Below are 19,538 nucleotides of genomic sequence, written 5' to 3' on the forward strand. Positions count from 1 at the left end.
CCGTAGGCCTTCTGGAGCGACTATTCGAGTACTAATCCATTTGTATTTGTTTTATTTGTATAGCGCAGACCAGGCCCAAGGGCAACCGGGCGCATGACGGCTATCTATTTAAGGACACTGCCTAGTGGTTCCCACTCAAAACTTAAGAGAACAAGTGCTACACCTCTTTCAAGACTCTGTTTTCACTGGGCATTGTGGGATTAGAGCCACCTTGTAAAACCTTAAAAGGCATTTCTGGTGGCCAAAGATGCACCTGGATGTTCCGTCTTACATAAAGACATGTGCTATTTGTAATCAAAAGAAATACGACAACAAGAAACCAGCAGGACTCTTGCTCCAACTGGATCTTCCATCACGTTCCAGGCAAACTATAGCCACAGATTTCAGTGTGGACCTTCCTCCTTCCAAGGGACATACAACCATAATGGTGATGAGCGATTTATTTTCTCACATGGCCCTTTTCACTACGCTGACTAAACTCCCTTCTGGCAGCGAAATGGCTAACATCTTTGTAACTGTAATCTTCAGACTTCATGGCCTTCCTTCCAAGATCATCTCCGATCGAGGTCCTCATTACACCTCCCGGTTTTGGAAACACTTGTGTCACCTGTTGGGTATTGAACGAGCCCTATCATCTGGCTATCACCCACAATCCAACGGGATAACCAAAAGGTTGAATCAAACCCTTGAAGAATACCTCAGATGTTTTTCATCCCAGGTACAGGATGACTGGTCAGTTCTGCTCCCAGTGGCGGAGTTTGCTTATAACATTTCAGAACACTCTACCATGAAAACAAGTCCTTTCTTCTGCAACCAAGGATTTCATCCATCAGTTCTTCCCACACTTCTACCTTACCCCTCCCCTGTCCCTTCAGTCAATGCCTGGGTAACTGACCTGGTGAAGGTACATAAGAACTTCAAGGACCATCTGCAGAAAGCCAGGATGGACATCAAAAGATTTGCAGATACAAAACGTCAAACTTTTCCTGAATACAACATCAGTGATAAGGTCTGGCTATCGTCCCAACATCTGCTCAGACATCTAAAACCCAACAAGTTATCGCCATGTTTCTATGGACCATTTTCTATAATCATGATCGTCAATCCAGTGGCCTTTTCGACTAAGTCTTCATGTGTCATGGATCAGAATTCACCCCGTCTTCCACTCTTCACTGCTGAAATCCTGTCATCATTCCACCAGAACTGAGGTTCACCCTCCTCCTCTCATCACCAACAACCAGATCAAGTATGAAGTCTCAAGAATATGTGACTCACGGTACAGACGGGAACGGCTTCAGTATCTCGTGGAATGGGAAGGCTGTCCCCCCAGTGAACGGTCATGGGAACCGGAACCCAATGTGCATGCCCCACGCTTGGTCCATCTGTTTCACCAGCTCCATCAGGGAAAACCAGCTGGGATGGGGTTTCGGAGGGGGCATGCTGTCATGTCTCATCGCCTTCGCCCCTTATGGACCGCCTGGAAAGTCTGGTGTCGCCTTGTGGCGTCCATCTTTACTCCCAACATGGCTGCCGCTATTTCGAGGCTTGATGGCAGCGGTCTAGGCTTCTGGGACGTTTCCAAGACATCATCATATAAGCGCTGATCAACCATGTGTCTGCGCGTCTCAACTCTCGGTTGCTAGGCTACAGCCGTGCTCAGCGCTTCCTGATCTCTCTGCTCTCTTCTCCGTTCCTTCCTGCTGCACCGCTTCCTTGCCGTGCCGCTTACCTCCTGTTACTTCCTGGCTCCATTGCTCTCCTAACCACGTTACTGCTAAACTTCTCTGTGCTTCCTGGCTCAGCTGCTCTCCTGGCCGCATTGCTGCTTGCCTTCCCTGTGCTTCCTTGCTCTGCCACCCTCTTGGCCACGTTGCTATTACTTTCTTCCTTTCCTGTCACTGCGGATTGCTTCAGTCTGCACATTCCGTTCTGCTCCTTCCTGTCCGCCATCAGATGGATTAAGTCCTGGACTTCTTCCTCCCTGGATTTGTCCACAACAAGAAAGAACATTAAAGAATACCTCAGGTTTTTCCCTTGCAGGTTTTTCCCTGGCTCTGGGCGGGGTTCCCCAGTGCTAGCCGGTCTGGTCTTCAGATCCTGCAGGGTGGCATCAGGGGAGACTTGTCACTTTCTACATGAAACCCAGACTTCAAAGAAAAAGGAGAAACCGACCGTCAAGAAGAAAACTGCAAATACAAAACAGGTGAGCCAAGAATTACAACCCTCTAAACCTGTTAGAGGTTTCCAAAGCGATCCTAGCTAATTTATTGTGTACTAGGTTTGCTTCCTTCGCTTGTCATCTTTGGGACGTTTCCCCGTGTAAGGAAGGCATGGTATCAAGCTAAGACAGACAAAAGTGACCACAGTTCAAGGGTGTTTATTGAACTTTGACAAAGGTGTGATAAACACCCATCTAAACCTAAATCTAAAGATGGGCGAAAGCTACGACCATCAAATAATAAAGAAGGCAGTCCTAGTTGAGTCTTGTCAACATAAAAGGGCCTATACTTAAAAAAATGATTGCCAATCCTTGTCACTAATTACGAACAGTGTGGGATAATGTTCATGAAAAAATAAACAAGTATTTACAAAATGATAAGTCAGAATGTTCAGGCCGTTGCCCTCTGTTCCCCATGTTTTCAGCACGTGACAAGGCAGTTCACTCGAGCATAGCACATTCTCTGGCTTCTTTGGCATGAGCACGCAGTTCCATTACCAACATCAGGGCCTTCTGTGCCCAAGTCACTAACATTATCAAAGTCTCTTGATTCAGAGGGCCAGATGTACAAAAACAAGCAAAAAGTTCCAAAGACTCAATTCAGGTGAGTAGCTATTCACCCTGGATCCGCCTCAGCACGGCTCAGATCCTTCTCTCCAATGCTTACAGAATATCTTTTCTCTGGTGACTCCCGGTTCACCCCGGATGCATCTCAGCCGGGCTCGGGTCGCTTTTTCACAATTAGTCTCCCTCAGCTGGGCTCGGACCAATTTCAGCAATATCTTTTCTCGGGTGACTCACAGTTCCCCCTGGATGCCCCTCGGCTGGGCTCACCCTTTCACACATTTAGTCTCCCTCAGCCGGGCTTGGACCAATTTCTGTTCGTATAAGCCATCGAAGACTTTTGAATGTGCATGTGGTTTAGCTTGAATCATTGCAGGACCACTTCAATTTCACAGTTCAACAATTTTAAACTCTCCATTGGATACCTAACAGAGACCTTTGAATGATCACCCACATAGTGCCGGACCACTCTGTATATGGTATCAATCTTGGTTTCAAAAGTTCGGTCACTCCTTGGATATTCAATTATGTTCATGTTGTTAAACACATACGCCTCATATTCTTTGCAGATTTCTTCATACAATGTTGCTGCTTGCAACATTGGTTCTAACACAGACGGATCTGCAATCAGTCTCCCCGATCACCGGCTGTTCTGACTCATGCTTTTTTTGTAGAAGCCAAGACAGTAACACAGCGACAATCACTCCTCCCCGTCTCGGCTATCGATGAGGGAGGGCCCTGTGTACCTTTGACACACACTGCAACTTTCTTCAGCTTTTATTCCCGGTCTTATGTTTCTTATTCTCGAGGTCTCTTGAAATGTTGGGGTTCTTCTCCGAAAAGGTCAAGGGTAGTTCCCTCCTTGCAACCCTCTCTGGTCTTGCCGTCTTTCTCCTCGTATTAAACTGCCATCTCGGAACTTCTGCTTCCTCGTGTGTTTTGCCTTGCTCAGAATGTGCTTTTTGTGCTCCACCTTTTATCTGTGTGGGGAAGTGTGATGGAACTCAAGTGTGTGTAATTATCAGTAATTGCCTGACTCTGCCTGACCCATGTGTTGTGACAAGTCATGTATACAGCTCGAGTGTTAGTTTGTTTTCTCTCACAGTGAGCTGTCAGTGAAAAAGTGCTTGTGTAGGGAATGAGGGGCAGGGTTGAGTTCCTAAGTATTCTACCTGGTAGTATTGGGAAAAGGTGTCAGAGGAAAGGGGATACTGCATCTCACCATCTGGTGTCCCACTCCGCGAAGACCCCCCTTCCAGGTGATCCTCCCACACTGGTCCACCCCCAGAAACTGGATCCAAAAGCGATGGCCTTGTCCTGGCCACCTGGATGACAGATCCCTGGGGACTAGCGGGTGAGACACCTTCTGATTTCTCACACCCGTCACGCTCCTTTATTCTTTTGCAGTGGTGTACTATGACACTTTGCATCTCTGCCCACCCCTTTGCTTCGATACCCACAATGTTGTCTCTTTTGGCAGAGCTTTATTAACGATAAAGTAGAAAAAGGATATTGATTGGTCCGACGTACCACCCGTCTGCGCCCTCAACATCTCTTGAACCTTCAAGATGTACTGTGCGATCTTTTCATCATCATGTACAGTACACTGCATTATCGATTGCAAGTCAGGTGTATCTAGGAACATTCGCTGCAGCGTGTTCCATATCTGTGCTCGAATCTCATTAAACAAGGTGCCATCATGTGCATCGTTCGCCAATGTTACTCCCGGATACCCTGCCTTTACCCATACGTCACCCACCTGGTCTCCAATGGCCGCTACCAAAATGCTTTTTCACCCATGCCCGCAGTCAGGGGTGGGAGTGCTTTTAGCAAATTATTTTTGTCCATTTGTGCCCAAGGAGCACAGTGCGGCCTCCAGGCTCTTTTATGTATGAGGGGCATCTGTATTTTGGCTTCACCTTCGCCACACTTCACTTTCTCCTTGCCACTGCCATCCCGCCAAACCTGCTTCTCAATGTACCATCCCACAATCTGTCCACTCGAGGAATCTGCTCAGGGGCTTGCTCTGCCTCGTCATCCTCATCATCTTTGAACTCATCAAACGTACACCACCCCTTTTCTTCTCCCCTCCAGGATCAATATTTTCATATCCTAGGCTATCCGTTTCCCTTTCCATGTGCATGTCTTTTTATGGGTGCGTTATCTATTTTAAAGAGAATGTCTCCTGCCCTCCACCGATCGGCTTCCTGTTCTGCTGGTTAATCGGTCTTTGTCTTACACTGTGCCGCCTGCAATCTGGACAATTATGTCCCTGCGGAGGCCAATGCCACATCTTTTATTGATATCTGCATGTGCAGGAGCATCCTGTGGAGAGGTGTATGGGGTTGGTGGGCTATCGCTGGGGTAGACACAGAGATCGGATGAGTATAACCTACTGCGGTGCAACCTTCTAATGGGTATATTCCGTTATGTTCTGCTGGCGCCCTACGCTCCCTTTCTGAACATTCGCCTCTGCTGTCATTGTGCGCTTCACGTCCCTCTTCCCGCTCTTCTGTGTCTTCACACATTTTCCAAAGGTCTAATATTCCTCTCCTCTTTCGCAGTTGTTTCCCCTTATATTTGGCTGTCAAAAAATATGGACATGTGTTCCAAAACGGCACTACTACCTCACACACCCACTCATAAACTCCATACACTCAAAAAGGCACTACTACCTCACACACCCACTTATACACTCCATACTCTCAAAAGGGCACAACTACTTACACCTCACCCCTGCTCTACCACACCCACTCATACACTCCATACACTCAAAAAGGCACTACTACTCACACCTCACCCCTCCTCTCCCACACCCACTCATACACTCCATGCACTCAAAAAGGCACTACTACTTACACCTCACCCCTCCTCTCACACACCCACTCATACACTCCATACACTCAAAAAGGCACTACTACCTCACACACCCACTCATACACTCCATACAAACAGGCACTATTACTTACACATCACCCCTCCTCTCACACACCCACTCATATACTCCATGCACTCAAAAAGGCACTACTACCTCACAGATCGACTCATACACTCCATACAAACAGGCACTACTACTTACACCTCACCCCTCCTCTCACACACCCACTCATACACACCAGATACTCAAAAAGGCACTACTACTCACACCTCACCCCTCCTCTCCGACACCCACTCATACACTCCATACACTCAAAAAGGCACTACTACTTACATCTCACCCCTCCACTCACACACCCACTCATACACACCATACACTCAAAAAGGCACTACTACCTCACACACCCACTCATACACTCCATGCACTCAAAAAGGCACTACTACCTCACACACCCACTCATACACTCCATACAAACAGGCACTACTACTTACACCTCACCCCTCCTCTCACACACCCACTCATACACTCCATGCACTCAAAAAGGCACTACTACCTCACACACCCACTCATACACTTCATACAAACAGGCACTACTACTTACACCTCACCCCTCCTCTCACACGCCCACTCATACACTCCATACACTCAAAAAGGCACTACTCCTTACACCTCACTCCTCCTCTCACACACCCACTCATACACTCCATACACTCAAAAAGGCACTATTACCTCACACACCCACTCATACACTCCATAAAAACAGGCACTACTACTTACACCTCACCCCTCCTCTCACACACCCACTCATACACTCCATACACTGACAAAAGCACTACTACCTACGCCTCACCCTCCTCACACACCCACTCATACACTCCATACACTCAAAAAGGCACTACTACTTACACCTCACCCCTCCTCTCACACGCCCACTCAAACACTCCATACACTCAAAAAGGCACTACTACTTACACCTCACCCCTCCTCTCACACATCCACTCATACACTCAAAAAGGCATGACTACTTACACCTCACCCCTCTTCTCTAGCACCCACTCATGCACTCAAAAAGGCACTACTACTTACACCTCGCCCCGCCTCTCACACACCCACTCCATACACTCCATACACTCAAAACGGAACTACTACTTACACCTCACCCCGCCTCTCACACACCCACGTATACACTCCATACACTCAAAAAGGAACTACTACTTACACCTCACCCCCCACACACGCACTCATACACTCAAAAAGGCACTACTACTTACACCTAACCCCTCCTCTTCCACACTCACTCATACACTCCATACACCCAAAAAGGCACTACTACTCACGCCTCACCCCTCCTCTCACACACTCCATACACTGAAAAAGGCACTACTACCTCACACACCCACTCATACACTCCATACACTGAAAAAGGCACTACTACTTACACCTCACCCCTCCTCTCCCACACCCACTCATACACTCCATACACTCAAAAAGGCACTACTACTCACACCTCACCCCTCCTCTCACACACTCCGTACACTGAAAAAGGCACTACTACCTCACACGCCCACTCATACACTCCATACACTCAAAAAGGCACTACTACTCACACCTCACCCCACCTCTCCCACATCTACTCATACACTCCATACACTCAAAAAGGCACAACTACTTACACCTCACCCCTCATCTCACACACCCACACATACACTCCATACACTGAAAAAGGCACTATTACTTACACCTCACCCCTCATCACACACACCCACACATACACCCCATATACTCAAAAAGGCACTACTACTTACACCTCACCCCTCCTCTCCCACACCCACTCATACACTCCATACACTCAAAAAGGCACAACTACTTACCCCTCACCCCTCATCTCACACACCCACTCATACACTCCATACACTCAAAAAGGCACTACTACTTACACCTCACCCCTCCTCTCACACACCCACTCATACACTCCATACACTCAAAAAGGCACCACTACCTCACACACCCACTCATACACTCCATACAAACAGGCACTACTACTTACACCTCACCCCTCCTCTCACACGCCCATTCATACACTCCATACACTCAAAAAGGCACTACTACCTCACACACCCACTCATACACTCCATACAAACAGGCACTACTACTTACACCTCACCCCTCCTCTCACACACCCACTCATACACTCCATACACTCAAAAAGGCACTACTACCTCACACACCCACTCATACACTTCATACAAACAGGCACTACTACTTACAACTCACCCCTCCTCTCACACACCCACTCATACACTCCGTACACTTAGAAAGGCACTACTACCTCACACACCCACTCATACACTCCATTCAGGCACTACTACTTACACCTCACCCCTCCTCTCACACACCCACTCATACACTCAAAAAGGCATGACTACGTATACCTCGCCCCGCCCCTCACACACCCACTCCATACACTCAAAAAGGCACTACTACTTACACCTCACCCCGCCTCTCACACACCCATGCATACACTCCATACACTCAAAAAGGCACTACTACTTACACCTCACCCCTCCTCTCCCACACCCAATCATACACTCCATAAACTTAAAAAGGCACTACTACTTACACCTCACCCCCCCTCTCACACACCCACTCATACACCCCATACAATGAAAAAGGCACTACTACCTCACACACCCACTCATACACTCCATACACTGAAAAAGGCACTACTACTTACACCTCACCTCTCCTCTCCCACACCCACTCATACACTCCATACACTCAAAAAGGCATGACTACGTACACCTCGCCCCGCCCCTCACACACCCACTCCATACACTCAAAAAGACACTACTACTTACACCTCACCCCGCCTCTCACACACCCATGCATACACTCCATACACTCAAAAAGGCACTACTACTTACACCTCACCCCTCCTCTCCCACACCCAATCATACACTCCATACACTGAAAAAGGCACTACTCCTTACACCTCACCCCTCCTCCCACACACCCACTCATACACTCCATACACTGAAAAAGGCACTACTACCTCACACACCCACTCATGCACTCCATACACTTAAAAAGGCACTACTACTTACACCTCACCCCTCCTCTCACACACCCACTCATACACTCCACACACTCAAAAGGCACTACTACCTCACACACCTACTCATACACTCCATACACTCAAAAAGGCACTACTACTTACATCTCACCCCACCTCTCATACACCCACTCATACACTCAAAAAGGCACTACTACTTACACCTAACCCCTCCTCTTCCACACCCACTCATACACTCCATAGACTCAAAAAGGCACTACTACTCACACCTCACCCCTCCTCTCACACACCCACTCATACACTCCATACTCTGAAAGAGGCACTACTACCTCACACACCCACTCATACACTCCATACACTGAAAAAGGCACTACTACTTACACCTCAACCCTCCTCTCCCACACCCACACATACACTCCATACACTGAAAAAGGCACTATTACTTACACCTCCCCCTCATCACACACACCCAAACATACACCCCATATACTCAAAAAGGCACTACTACTTACACCTCACCCCTCCTCTCCCACAGCCACTCATACACTCCATACACTCAAAAAGGCACAACTACTTACACCGCACCCCTCATCTCACACACCCACTCATACACTCCATACACTCAAAAAGGCACTACTACTTACACCTCACCCCACCTCTCACACACCCACTCATACACTCCATACACTCAAAAAGGCACTACTACTTAGACCTCACCCCTCCTCTCACACACCCACTTATACACTCCATACACTCAAAAAGGCACTACTACCTCACACACCCACTCATACACTCCATACACTCAAAAAGGCACTACTACCTCACGCACCAACTCATACACTCCATACAAACAGGCACTACTACTTACACCTCACCCCTCCTCTCCCACATCCACTCATACACTCCATACACTCAAAAGGCACTACTACTTACACCTCACCCCTCCTCTCACACACCCACTCATATACTCCATACACTCAAAAAGGCACTACTACTCACACCTCACCCCTCCTCTCCCACACCCACTCATACACTCCATACACTCAAAAAGACACTACTTACACCTCACCCCTCATGTCAAACACCCACACATACACTCCATACACTCAAACAGGCAGTACTATTTACACCTCACCCCTCCTCTCACACACCCACTCATACACTCCATACACTCAAACAGGCACTACTACTAACACCTCGCCCTTTTCCTCCCACACCCACTCATACACTCCATACACTCAAAAAGGCACTACTACTTACACCTCACCCCTCCTCTCACACGCCCACTCATACACTCCATACACTCAAAAAGGCACTACTTTACACCTCACCCCTCCTCTCACACGCCCACTCATACACTCAAAAAGGCACTACTACTCACACCTCACCCCTCCTCTCACACACCCACTCATACACTCCATACACTCAAAAAGCCACTACTACTTACACCTCACCCCTCCTCTCACACACTCACTCATACACTCCACACACTCAAAAAGGCACTTCTACCTCACACCCCCACTCATATACTCCATACACTCAAACAGGCACTACTACTAACACCTCGCCCTTCTCCTCCCACACCCACTCATACACTCCATACACTCAAAAAGGCACTACTACTTACACCTCACCCCTCCTCTCACACACCCACTCATTCACTCCATGCACTCAAAAAGGCACTACTACTCACACCTCACCCCTCCTCTCACACACCCACTCATTCACTCCATGCACTCAAAAAGGCACTACTACTTACACCTCACCCCTCCTCTCACACACCCACTCATACACTCCATACACTCAAAAAGGCACTACTACTCACACCTCACCCCTCCTCTCACAAACCCACTCATACACTCCATACACTCAACAAGGCACTACTACTTACACCTCACCCCTCCTCTCACACACCCACTCATACACTCCATACACTCAAAAGGCACTACTACCTCACACACCCACTCATACACTCCATACACTCAAACAGGCACTACTACTTACACCTCACCCCTCCTCTCACACACCCACTCATACACTCCACACACTCAAAAAGGCACTTCTACCTCACACCCCCACTCATATACTCCATACACTCAAACAGGCACTACTACTAACACCTCGCCCTTCTCCTCCCACACCCACTCATACACTCCATACACTCAAAAAGGCACTACTACTTACACCTCACCCCTCCTCTCACACACCCACTCATTCACTCCATGCACTCAAAAAGGCACTACTACTCACACCTCACCCCTCCTCTCACACACCCACTCATTCACTCCATACACTCAAAAAGGCACTACTACTAACACCTCACCCTTCCCCTCCCACACCCACTCATACACTCCATACACTCAAAAAGGCACTACTACTTACACCTCACCCCTCCTCTCACACACCCACTCATACACTCCATACACTCAAAAAGGCACTACTGCTTACACCTCACCCTCCTCACACAACCACTCATACACTCCATACACTCAACAGGGCACTACTACTTACACCTCACCCCTCCTCTCCCACACCCACTCATACACTCCATACACTCAAAAAGGCACTACTACTTAGACCTCACCCTCCTCACACACCCACTCATACACTCCATACACTCAAAAAGGCACTACTACTTACACCTCACCCCTCCTCTCACACACCCACTCATACACTCCACACACTCAAAAAGGCACTTCTACCTCACACCCCCACTCATACACTCCATACACTCAAACAGGCACTACTACTAACACCTCGCCCTTCTCCTCCCACACCCACTCATACACTCCATACACTCAAAAAGGCACTACTACTTACACCTCACCCCTCCTCTCACACGCCCACTCATACACTCAAAAAGGCACTACTACTCACACCTCACCCCTCCTCTCACACACCCACTCATACACTCCATACACTCAAAAAGCCACTACTACTTACACCTCACCCCTCCTCTCACACACCCACTCATACACTCCACACACTCAAAAAGGCACTTCTACCTCACACCCCCACTCATATACTCCATACACTCAAACAGGCACTACTACTAACACCTCGCCCTTCTCCTCCCACACCCACTCATACACTCCATACACTCAAAAAGGCACTACTACTTACACCTCACCCCTCCTCTCACACACCCACTCATTCACTCCATGCACTCAAAAAGGCACTACTACTCACACCTCACCCCTCCTCTCACACACCCACTCATTCACTCCATACACTCAAAAAGGCACTACTACTTACACCTCACCCCTCCTCTCACACACCCACTAATACACTCCATACACTCAAAAAGGCACTACTACTCACACCTCACCCCTCCTCTCACAAACCCACTCATACACTCCATACACTCAACAAGGCACTACTACTTACACCTCACCCCTCCTCTCACACACCCACTCATACACTCCATACACTCAAAAAGGCACTACTACCTCACACACCCACTCATACACTCCATACACTCAAACAGGCACTACTACTAACACCTCACCCTTCCCCTCCCACACCCACTCATACACTCCATACACTCAAAAAGGCACTACTACTTACACCTCACCCCTCCTCTCACACACCCACTCATACACTCCATACACTCAAAAAGCCACTACTACTTACACCTCACCCCTCCTCTCACACGCCCACTCATTCACTTCATACACTCAAAAAGGCACTACTACTCACACCTCACCCCTCCTCTCACACACCCACTCATACACTCCATACACTCAAAATGGCACTACTACTTACACCTCACCCCTCCTCTCACACACCCACTCATACACTCCATATACTCAAAAAGGCACTACTGCTTACACCTCACCCTCCTCACACACCCACTCATACACTCCATACACTCAACAGGGCACTACTACTTACACCTCACCCCTCCTCTCCCACACCCACTCATACACTCCATACACTCAAAAAGGCACTACTACTTAGACCTCACCCTCCTCACACACCCACTCATACACTCCATACACTCAAAAAGGCACTACTACTTACACCTCACCCCTCCTCTCACACACCCACTCATACACTCCACACACTCAAAAAGGCACTTCTACCTCACACCCCCACTCATACACTCCATACACTCAAACAGGCACTACTACTAACACCTCGCCCTTCTCCTCCCACACCCACTCATACACTCCATACACTCAAAAAGGCACTACTACTTACACCTCACCCCTCCTCTCACACACCCACTCATACACTCCACACACTCAAAAAGGCACTTCTACCTCACACCCCCACTCATACACTCCATACACTCAAACAGGCACTACTACTAACACCTCGCCCTTCTCCTCCCACACCCACTCATACACTCCATACACTCAAAAAGGCACTACTACTTACACCTCACCCCTCCTCTCACACACCCACTCATTCACTCCATGCACTCAAAAAGGCACTACTACTCACACCTCACCCCTCCTCTCACACACCCACTCATTCACTCCATACACTCAAAAAGGCACTACTACTTACACCTCACCCCGCCTCTCACACACGCACTTATACACTCCATACACTCAAAAAGGCACTACTACTCACACCTCACCCCTCCTCTCACACACCCACTCATACACTCCATACACTCAACAAGGCACTACTACTTACACCTCACCCCTCCTCTCACACACCCACTCATACACTCCATACAATCAAAAATGCACTACTACCTCACACACCCACTCATACACTCCATACACTCAAACAGGCACTACTACTAACACCTCACCCTTCTCCTCCCACACCCACTCATACACTCCATACACTCAAAAAGGCACTAGTACTTAAACCTCACCCCTCCTCTCACACACCCACTCATACACTCCATACACTCAAAAAGCCACTACTACTTACACCTCACCCCTCCTCTCACACGCCCACTCATTCACTCCATACACTCAAAAAGGCACTACTACTTACACCTCACCCCTCCTCTCACACACCCACTCATACACTCCACACACTCAAAAAGGCACTTCTACCTCACACCCCCACTCATACACTCCATACACTGAAACAGGCACTACTACTAACACCTCACCCTTCTCCTCCCACACCCACTCATACACTCCATACACTCAAAAAGGCACTACTACTTACACCTTACCCCTCCTCTCACACACCCACTCATACACTCATGCACTCAAAAAGGCACTACTACTCACACCTCACCCCTCTTCTCACACACCCACTCATTCACTCCATACACTCAAAAAGGCACTACTACTTACACCTCACCCCTCCTCTCACACACCCACTCATAAACTCCATACATTCAAAAAGGCACTACTACTGACACCTCACCCCTCCTCTCACACACCCACTCATACACTCCATACACTCAACAAGGCACTACTACTTACACCTCACCCCTCCTCTGACACACCCACTCATACACTCCATACACTCAAAAAGGCACTACTACCTCACACACCCACTCATACACTCCATACACTCAAACAGGCACTACTACTAACACCTCACCCTTCTCCTCCCACACCCACTCATACACTCCATACACTCAAAAAGGCACTACTACTTACACCTCACCCCTCCTCTCACACACCCACTCATACACTCCATACACTCAAAAAGCCACTACTACTTACACCTCACCCCTCCTCTCACACGCCCACTCATTCACTCCATACACTCAAAAAGGCACTACTACTTACACCTCACCCCTCCTCTCACACACCCACTCATACACTCCATACACTCAAAAAGGCACTACTACCTCACACACCCACTCATACACTCCATACACTCAAACAGCCACTACTACTAACACCTCACCCTTCTCCTCCCACACCCACTCATACACTCCATACACTCAAAAAGGCACTACTACTTACACCTCACCCCTCCTCTCACACACCCACTCATACACTCCATACACTCAAAAAGGCACTACTACCTCACACCCCCACTCATACACTCCATACACTCAAACAGGCACTACTACTAACACCTCGCCCTTCTCCTCCCACACCCACTCATACACTCCATACACTCAAAAAGGCACTACTACTTACACCTCACCCCTCCTCTCACACACCCACTCATTCACTCCATGCACTCAAAAAGGCACTACTACTCACACCTCACCCCTCCTCTCACACACCCACTCATTCACTCCATACACTCAAAAAGGCACTACTACTTACACCTCACCCCGCCTCTCACACACGCACTCATACACTCCATACACTCAAAAAGGCACTACTACTCACACCTCACCCCTCCTCTCACACACCCACTCATACACTCCATACACTCAACAAGGCACTACTACTTACACCTCACCCCTCCTCTCACACACCCACTCATACACTCCATACACTCAAAAATGCACTACTACCTCACACACCCACTCATACACTCCATACACTCAAACAGGCACTACTACTAACACCTCACCCTTCTCCTCCCACACCCACTCATACACTCCATACACTCAAAAAGGCACTACTACTTACACCTCACCCCTCCTCTCACACACCCACTCATACCCTCCATACACTCAAAAAGCCACTACTACTTACACCTCACCCCTCCTCTCACACGCCCACTCATTCACTCCATACACTCAAAAAGGCACTACTACTTACACCTCACCCCTCCTCTCACACACCCACTCATACACTCCACACACTCAAAAAGGCACTTCTACCTCACACCCCCACTCATACACTCCATACACTCAAACAGGCACTACTACTAACACCTCACCCTTCTCCTCCCACACCCACTCATACACTCCATACACTCAAAAAGGCACTACTACTTACACCTTACCCTTCCTCTCACACACCCACTCATACACTCCATGCACTCAAAAAGGCACTACTACTCACACCTCACCCCTCTTCTCACACACCCACTCATTCACTCCATACACTCAAAAAGGCACTACTACTTACACCTCACCCCTCCTCTCACACACCCACTCATAAACTCCATACACTCAAAAAGGCACTACTACTGACACCTCACCCCTCCTCTCACACACCCACTCATACACTCCATACACTCAACAAGGCACTACTACTTACACCTCACCCCTCCTCTCACACACCCACTCATACACTCCATACACTCAAAAAGGCACTACTACCTCACACACCCACTCATACACTCCATACACTCAAACAGGCACTACTACTAACACCTCACCCTTCTCCTCCCACACCCACTCATACACTCCATACACTCAAAAAGGCACTACTACTTACACCTCACCCCTCCTCTCACACACCCACTCATACACTCTATACACTCAAAAAGCCACTACTACTTACACCTCACCCCTCCTCTCACACGCCCACTCATTCACTCCATACACTCAAAAAGGCACTACTACTTACACCTCACCCCTCCTCTCACACACCCACTCATACACTCCATACACTGAAAAAGGCACTATTACTTACACCTCCCCCTCATCACACACACCCAAACATACACCCCATATACTCAAAAAGGCACTACTACTTACACCTCACCCCTCCTCTCCCACAGCCACTCATACACTCCATACACTCAAAAAGGCACAACTACTTACACCGCACCCCTCATCTCACACACCCACTCATACACTCCATACACTCAAAAAGGCACTACTACTTACACCTCACCCCACCTCTCACACACCCACTCATACACTCCATACACTCAAAAAGGCACTACTACTTAGACCTCACCCCTCCTCTCACACACCCACTTATACACTCCATACACTCAAAAAGGCACTACTACCTCACACACCCACTCATACACTCCATACACTCAAAAAGGCACTACTACCTCACGCACCAACTCATACACTCCATACAAACAGGCACTACTACTTACACCTCACCCCTCCTCTCCCACATCCACTCATACACTCCATACACTCAAAAGGCACTACTACTTACACCTCACCCCTCCTCTCACACACCCACTCATATACTCCATACACTCAAAAAGGCACTACTACTCACACCTCACCCCTCCTCTCCCACACCCACTCATACACTCCATACACTCAAAAAGACACTACTTACACCTCACCCCTCATGTCAAACACCCACACATACACTCCATACACTCAAACAGGCAGTACTATTTACACCTCACCCCTCCTCTCACACACCCACTCATACACTCCATACACTCAAACAGGCACTACTACTAACACCTCGCCCTTTTCCTCCCACACCCACTCATACACTCCATACACTCAAAAAGGCACTACTACTTACACCTCACCCCTCCTCTCACACGCCCACTCATACACTCCATACACTCAAAAAGGCACTACTTTACACCTCACCCCTCCTCTCACACGCCCACTCATACACTCAAAAAGGCACTACTACTCACACCTCACCCCTCCTCTCACACACCCACTCATACACTCCATACACTCAAAAAGCCACTACTACTTACACCTCACCCCTCCTCTCACACACTCACTCATACACTCCACACACTCAAAAAGGCACTTCTACCTCACACCCCCACTCATATACTCCATACACTCAAACAGGCACTACTACTAACACCTCGCCCTTCTCCTCCCACACCCACTCATACACTCCATACACTCAAAAAGGCACTACTACTTACACCTCACCCCTCCTCTCACACACCCACTCATTCACTCCATGCACTCAAAAAGGCACTACTACTCACACCTCACCCCTCCTCTCACACACCCACTCATTCACTCCATACACTCAAAAAGGCACTACTACTTACACCTCACCCCTCCTCTCACACACCCACTCATACACTCCATACACTCAAAAAGGCACTACTACTCACACCTCACCCCTCCTCTCACAAACCCACTCATACACTCCATACACTCAACAAGGCACTACTACTTACACCTCACCCCTCCTCTCACACACCCACTCATACACTCCATACACTCAAAAGGCACTACTACCTCACACACCCACTCATACACTCCATACACTCAAACAGGCACTACTACTTACACCTCACCCCTCCTCTCACACACCCACTCATACACTCCACACACTCAAAAAGGCACTTCTACCTCACACCCCCACTCATATACTCCATACACTCAAACAGGCACTACTACTAACACCTCGCCCTTCTCCTCCCACACCCACTCATACACTCCATACACTCAAAAAGGCACTACTACTTACACCTCACCCCTCCTCTCACACACCCACTCATTCACTCCATGCACTCAAAAAGGCACTACTACTCACACCTCACCCCTCCTCTCACACACCCACTCATTCAATCCATACACTCAAAAAGGCACTACTACTAACACCTCACCCTTCCCCTCCCACACCCACTCATACACTCCATACACTCAAAAAGGCACTACTACTTACACCTCACCCCTCCTCTCACACACCCACTCATACACTCCATACACTCAAAAAGGCACTACTGCTTACACCTCACCCTCCTCACACAACCACTCATACACTCCATACACTCAACAGGGCACTACTACTTACACCTCACCCCTCCTCTCCCACACCCACTCATACACTCCATACACTCAAAAAGGCACTACTACTTAGACCTCACCCTCCTCACACACCCACTCATACACTCCATACACTCAAAAAGGCACTACTACTTACACCTCACCCCTCCTCTCACACACCCACTCATACACTCCACACACTCAAAAAGGCACTTCTACCTCACACCCCCACTCATACACTCCATACACTCAAACAGGCACTACTACTAACACCTCGCCCTTCTCCTCCCACACCCACTCATACACTCCATACACTCAAAAAGGCACTACTACTTACACCTCACCCCTCCTCTCACACGCCCACTCATACACTCAAAAAGGCACTACTACTCACACCTCACCCCTCCTCTCACACACCCACTCATACACTCCATACACTCAAAAAGCCACTACTACTTACACCTCACCCCTCCTCTCACACACCCACTCATACACTCCACACACTCAAAAAGGCACTTCTACCTCACACCCCCACTCATATACTCCATACACTCAAACAGGCACTACTACTAACACCTCGCCCTTCTCCTCCCACACCCACTCATACACTCCATACACTCAAAAAGGCACTACTACTTACACCTCACCCCTCCTCTCACACACCCACTCATTCACTCCATGCACTCAAAAAGGCACTACTACTCACACCTCACCCCTCCTCTCACACACCCACTCATTCACTCCATACACTCAAAAAGGCACTACTACTTACACCTCACCCCTCCTCTCACACACCCACTAATACACTCCATACACTCAAAAAGGCACTACTACTCACACCTCACCCCTCCTCTCACAAACCCACTCATACACTCCATACACTCAACAAGGCACTACTACTTACACCTCACCCCTCCTCTCACACACCCACTCATACACTCCATACACTCAAAAAGGCACTACTACCTCACACACCCACTCATACACTCCATACACTCAAACAGGCACTACTACTAACACCTCACCCTTCCCCTCCCACACCCACTCATACACTCCATACACTCAAAAAGGCACTACTACTTACACCTCACCCCTCCTCTCACACACCCACTCATACACTCCATACACTCAAAAAGCCACTACTACTTACACCTCACCCCTCCTCTCACACGCCCACTCATTCACTTCATACACTCAAAAAGGCACTACTACTCACACCTCACCCCTCCTCTCACACACCCACTCATACACTCCATACACTCAAAAAGGCACTACTACTTACACCTCACCCCTCCTC

At 48.5% G+C, this 19,538-nt stretch overlaps 1 protein-coding gene across 1 annotated transcript in view; it reads right to left on the reverse strand.

Annotated features, from left to right (window-relative positions):
• LOC138563372 (zinc finger protein 91-like) overlaps positions 1-19,538 on the reverse strand; it is a 347,835-nt gene that overhangs the window by 224,398 nt on the left and 103,899 nt on the right. The window contains exon 3 of the mRNA XM_069642851.1: positions 1,730-1,981. Within this exon, the coding sequence (XP_069498952.1) occupies positions 1,730-1,981 (252 nt within the window). The remainder of the gene's footprint in view (positions 1-1,729; positions 1,982-19,538) is intronic.

This window comes from Ambystoma mexicanum, chromosome 1q (assembly GCF_040938575.1).
Source record: "Ambystoma mexicanum isolate Mex_15411 chromosome 1q, UKY_AmexF1_1, whole genome shotgun sequence".
Classification (NCBI taxonomy): Eukaryota; Metazoa; Chordata; class Amphibia; order Caudata; family Ambystomatidae; genus Ambystoma; species Ambystoma mexicanum.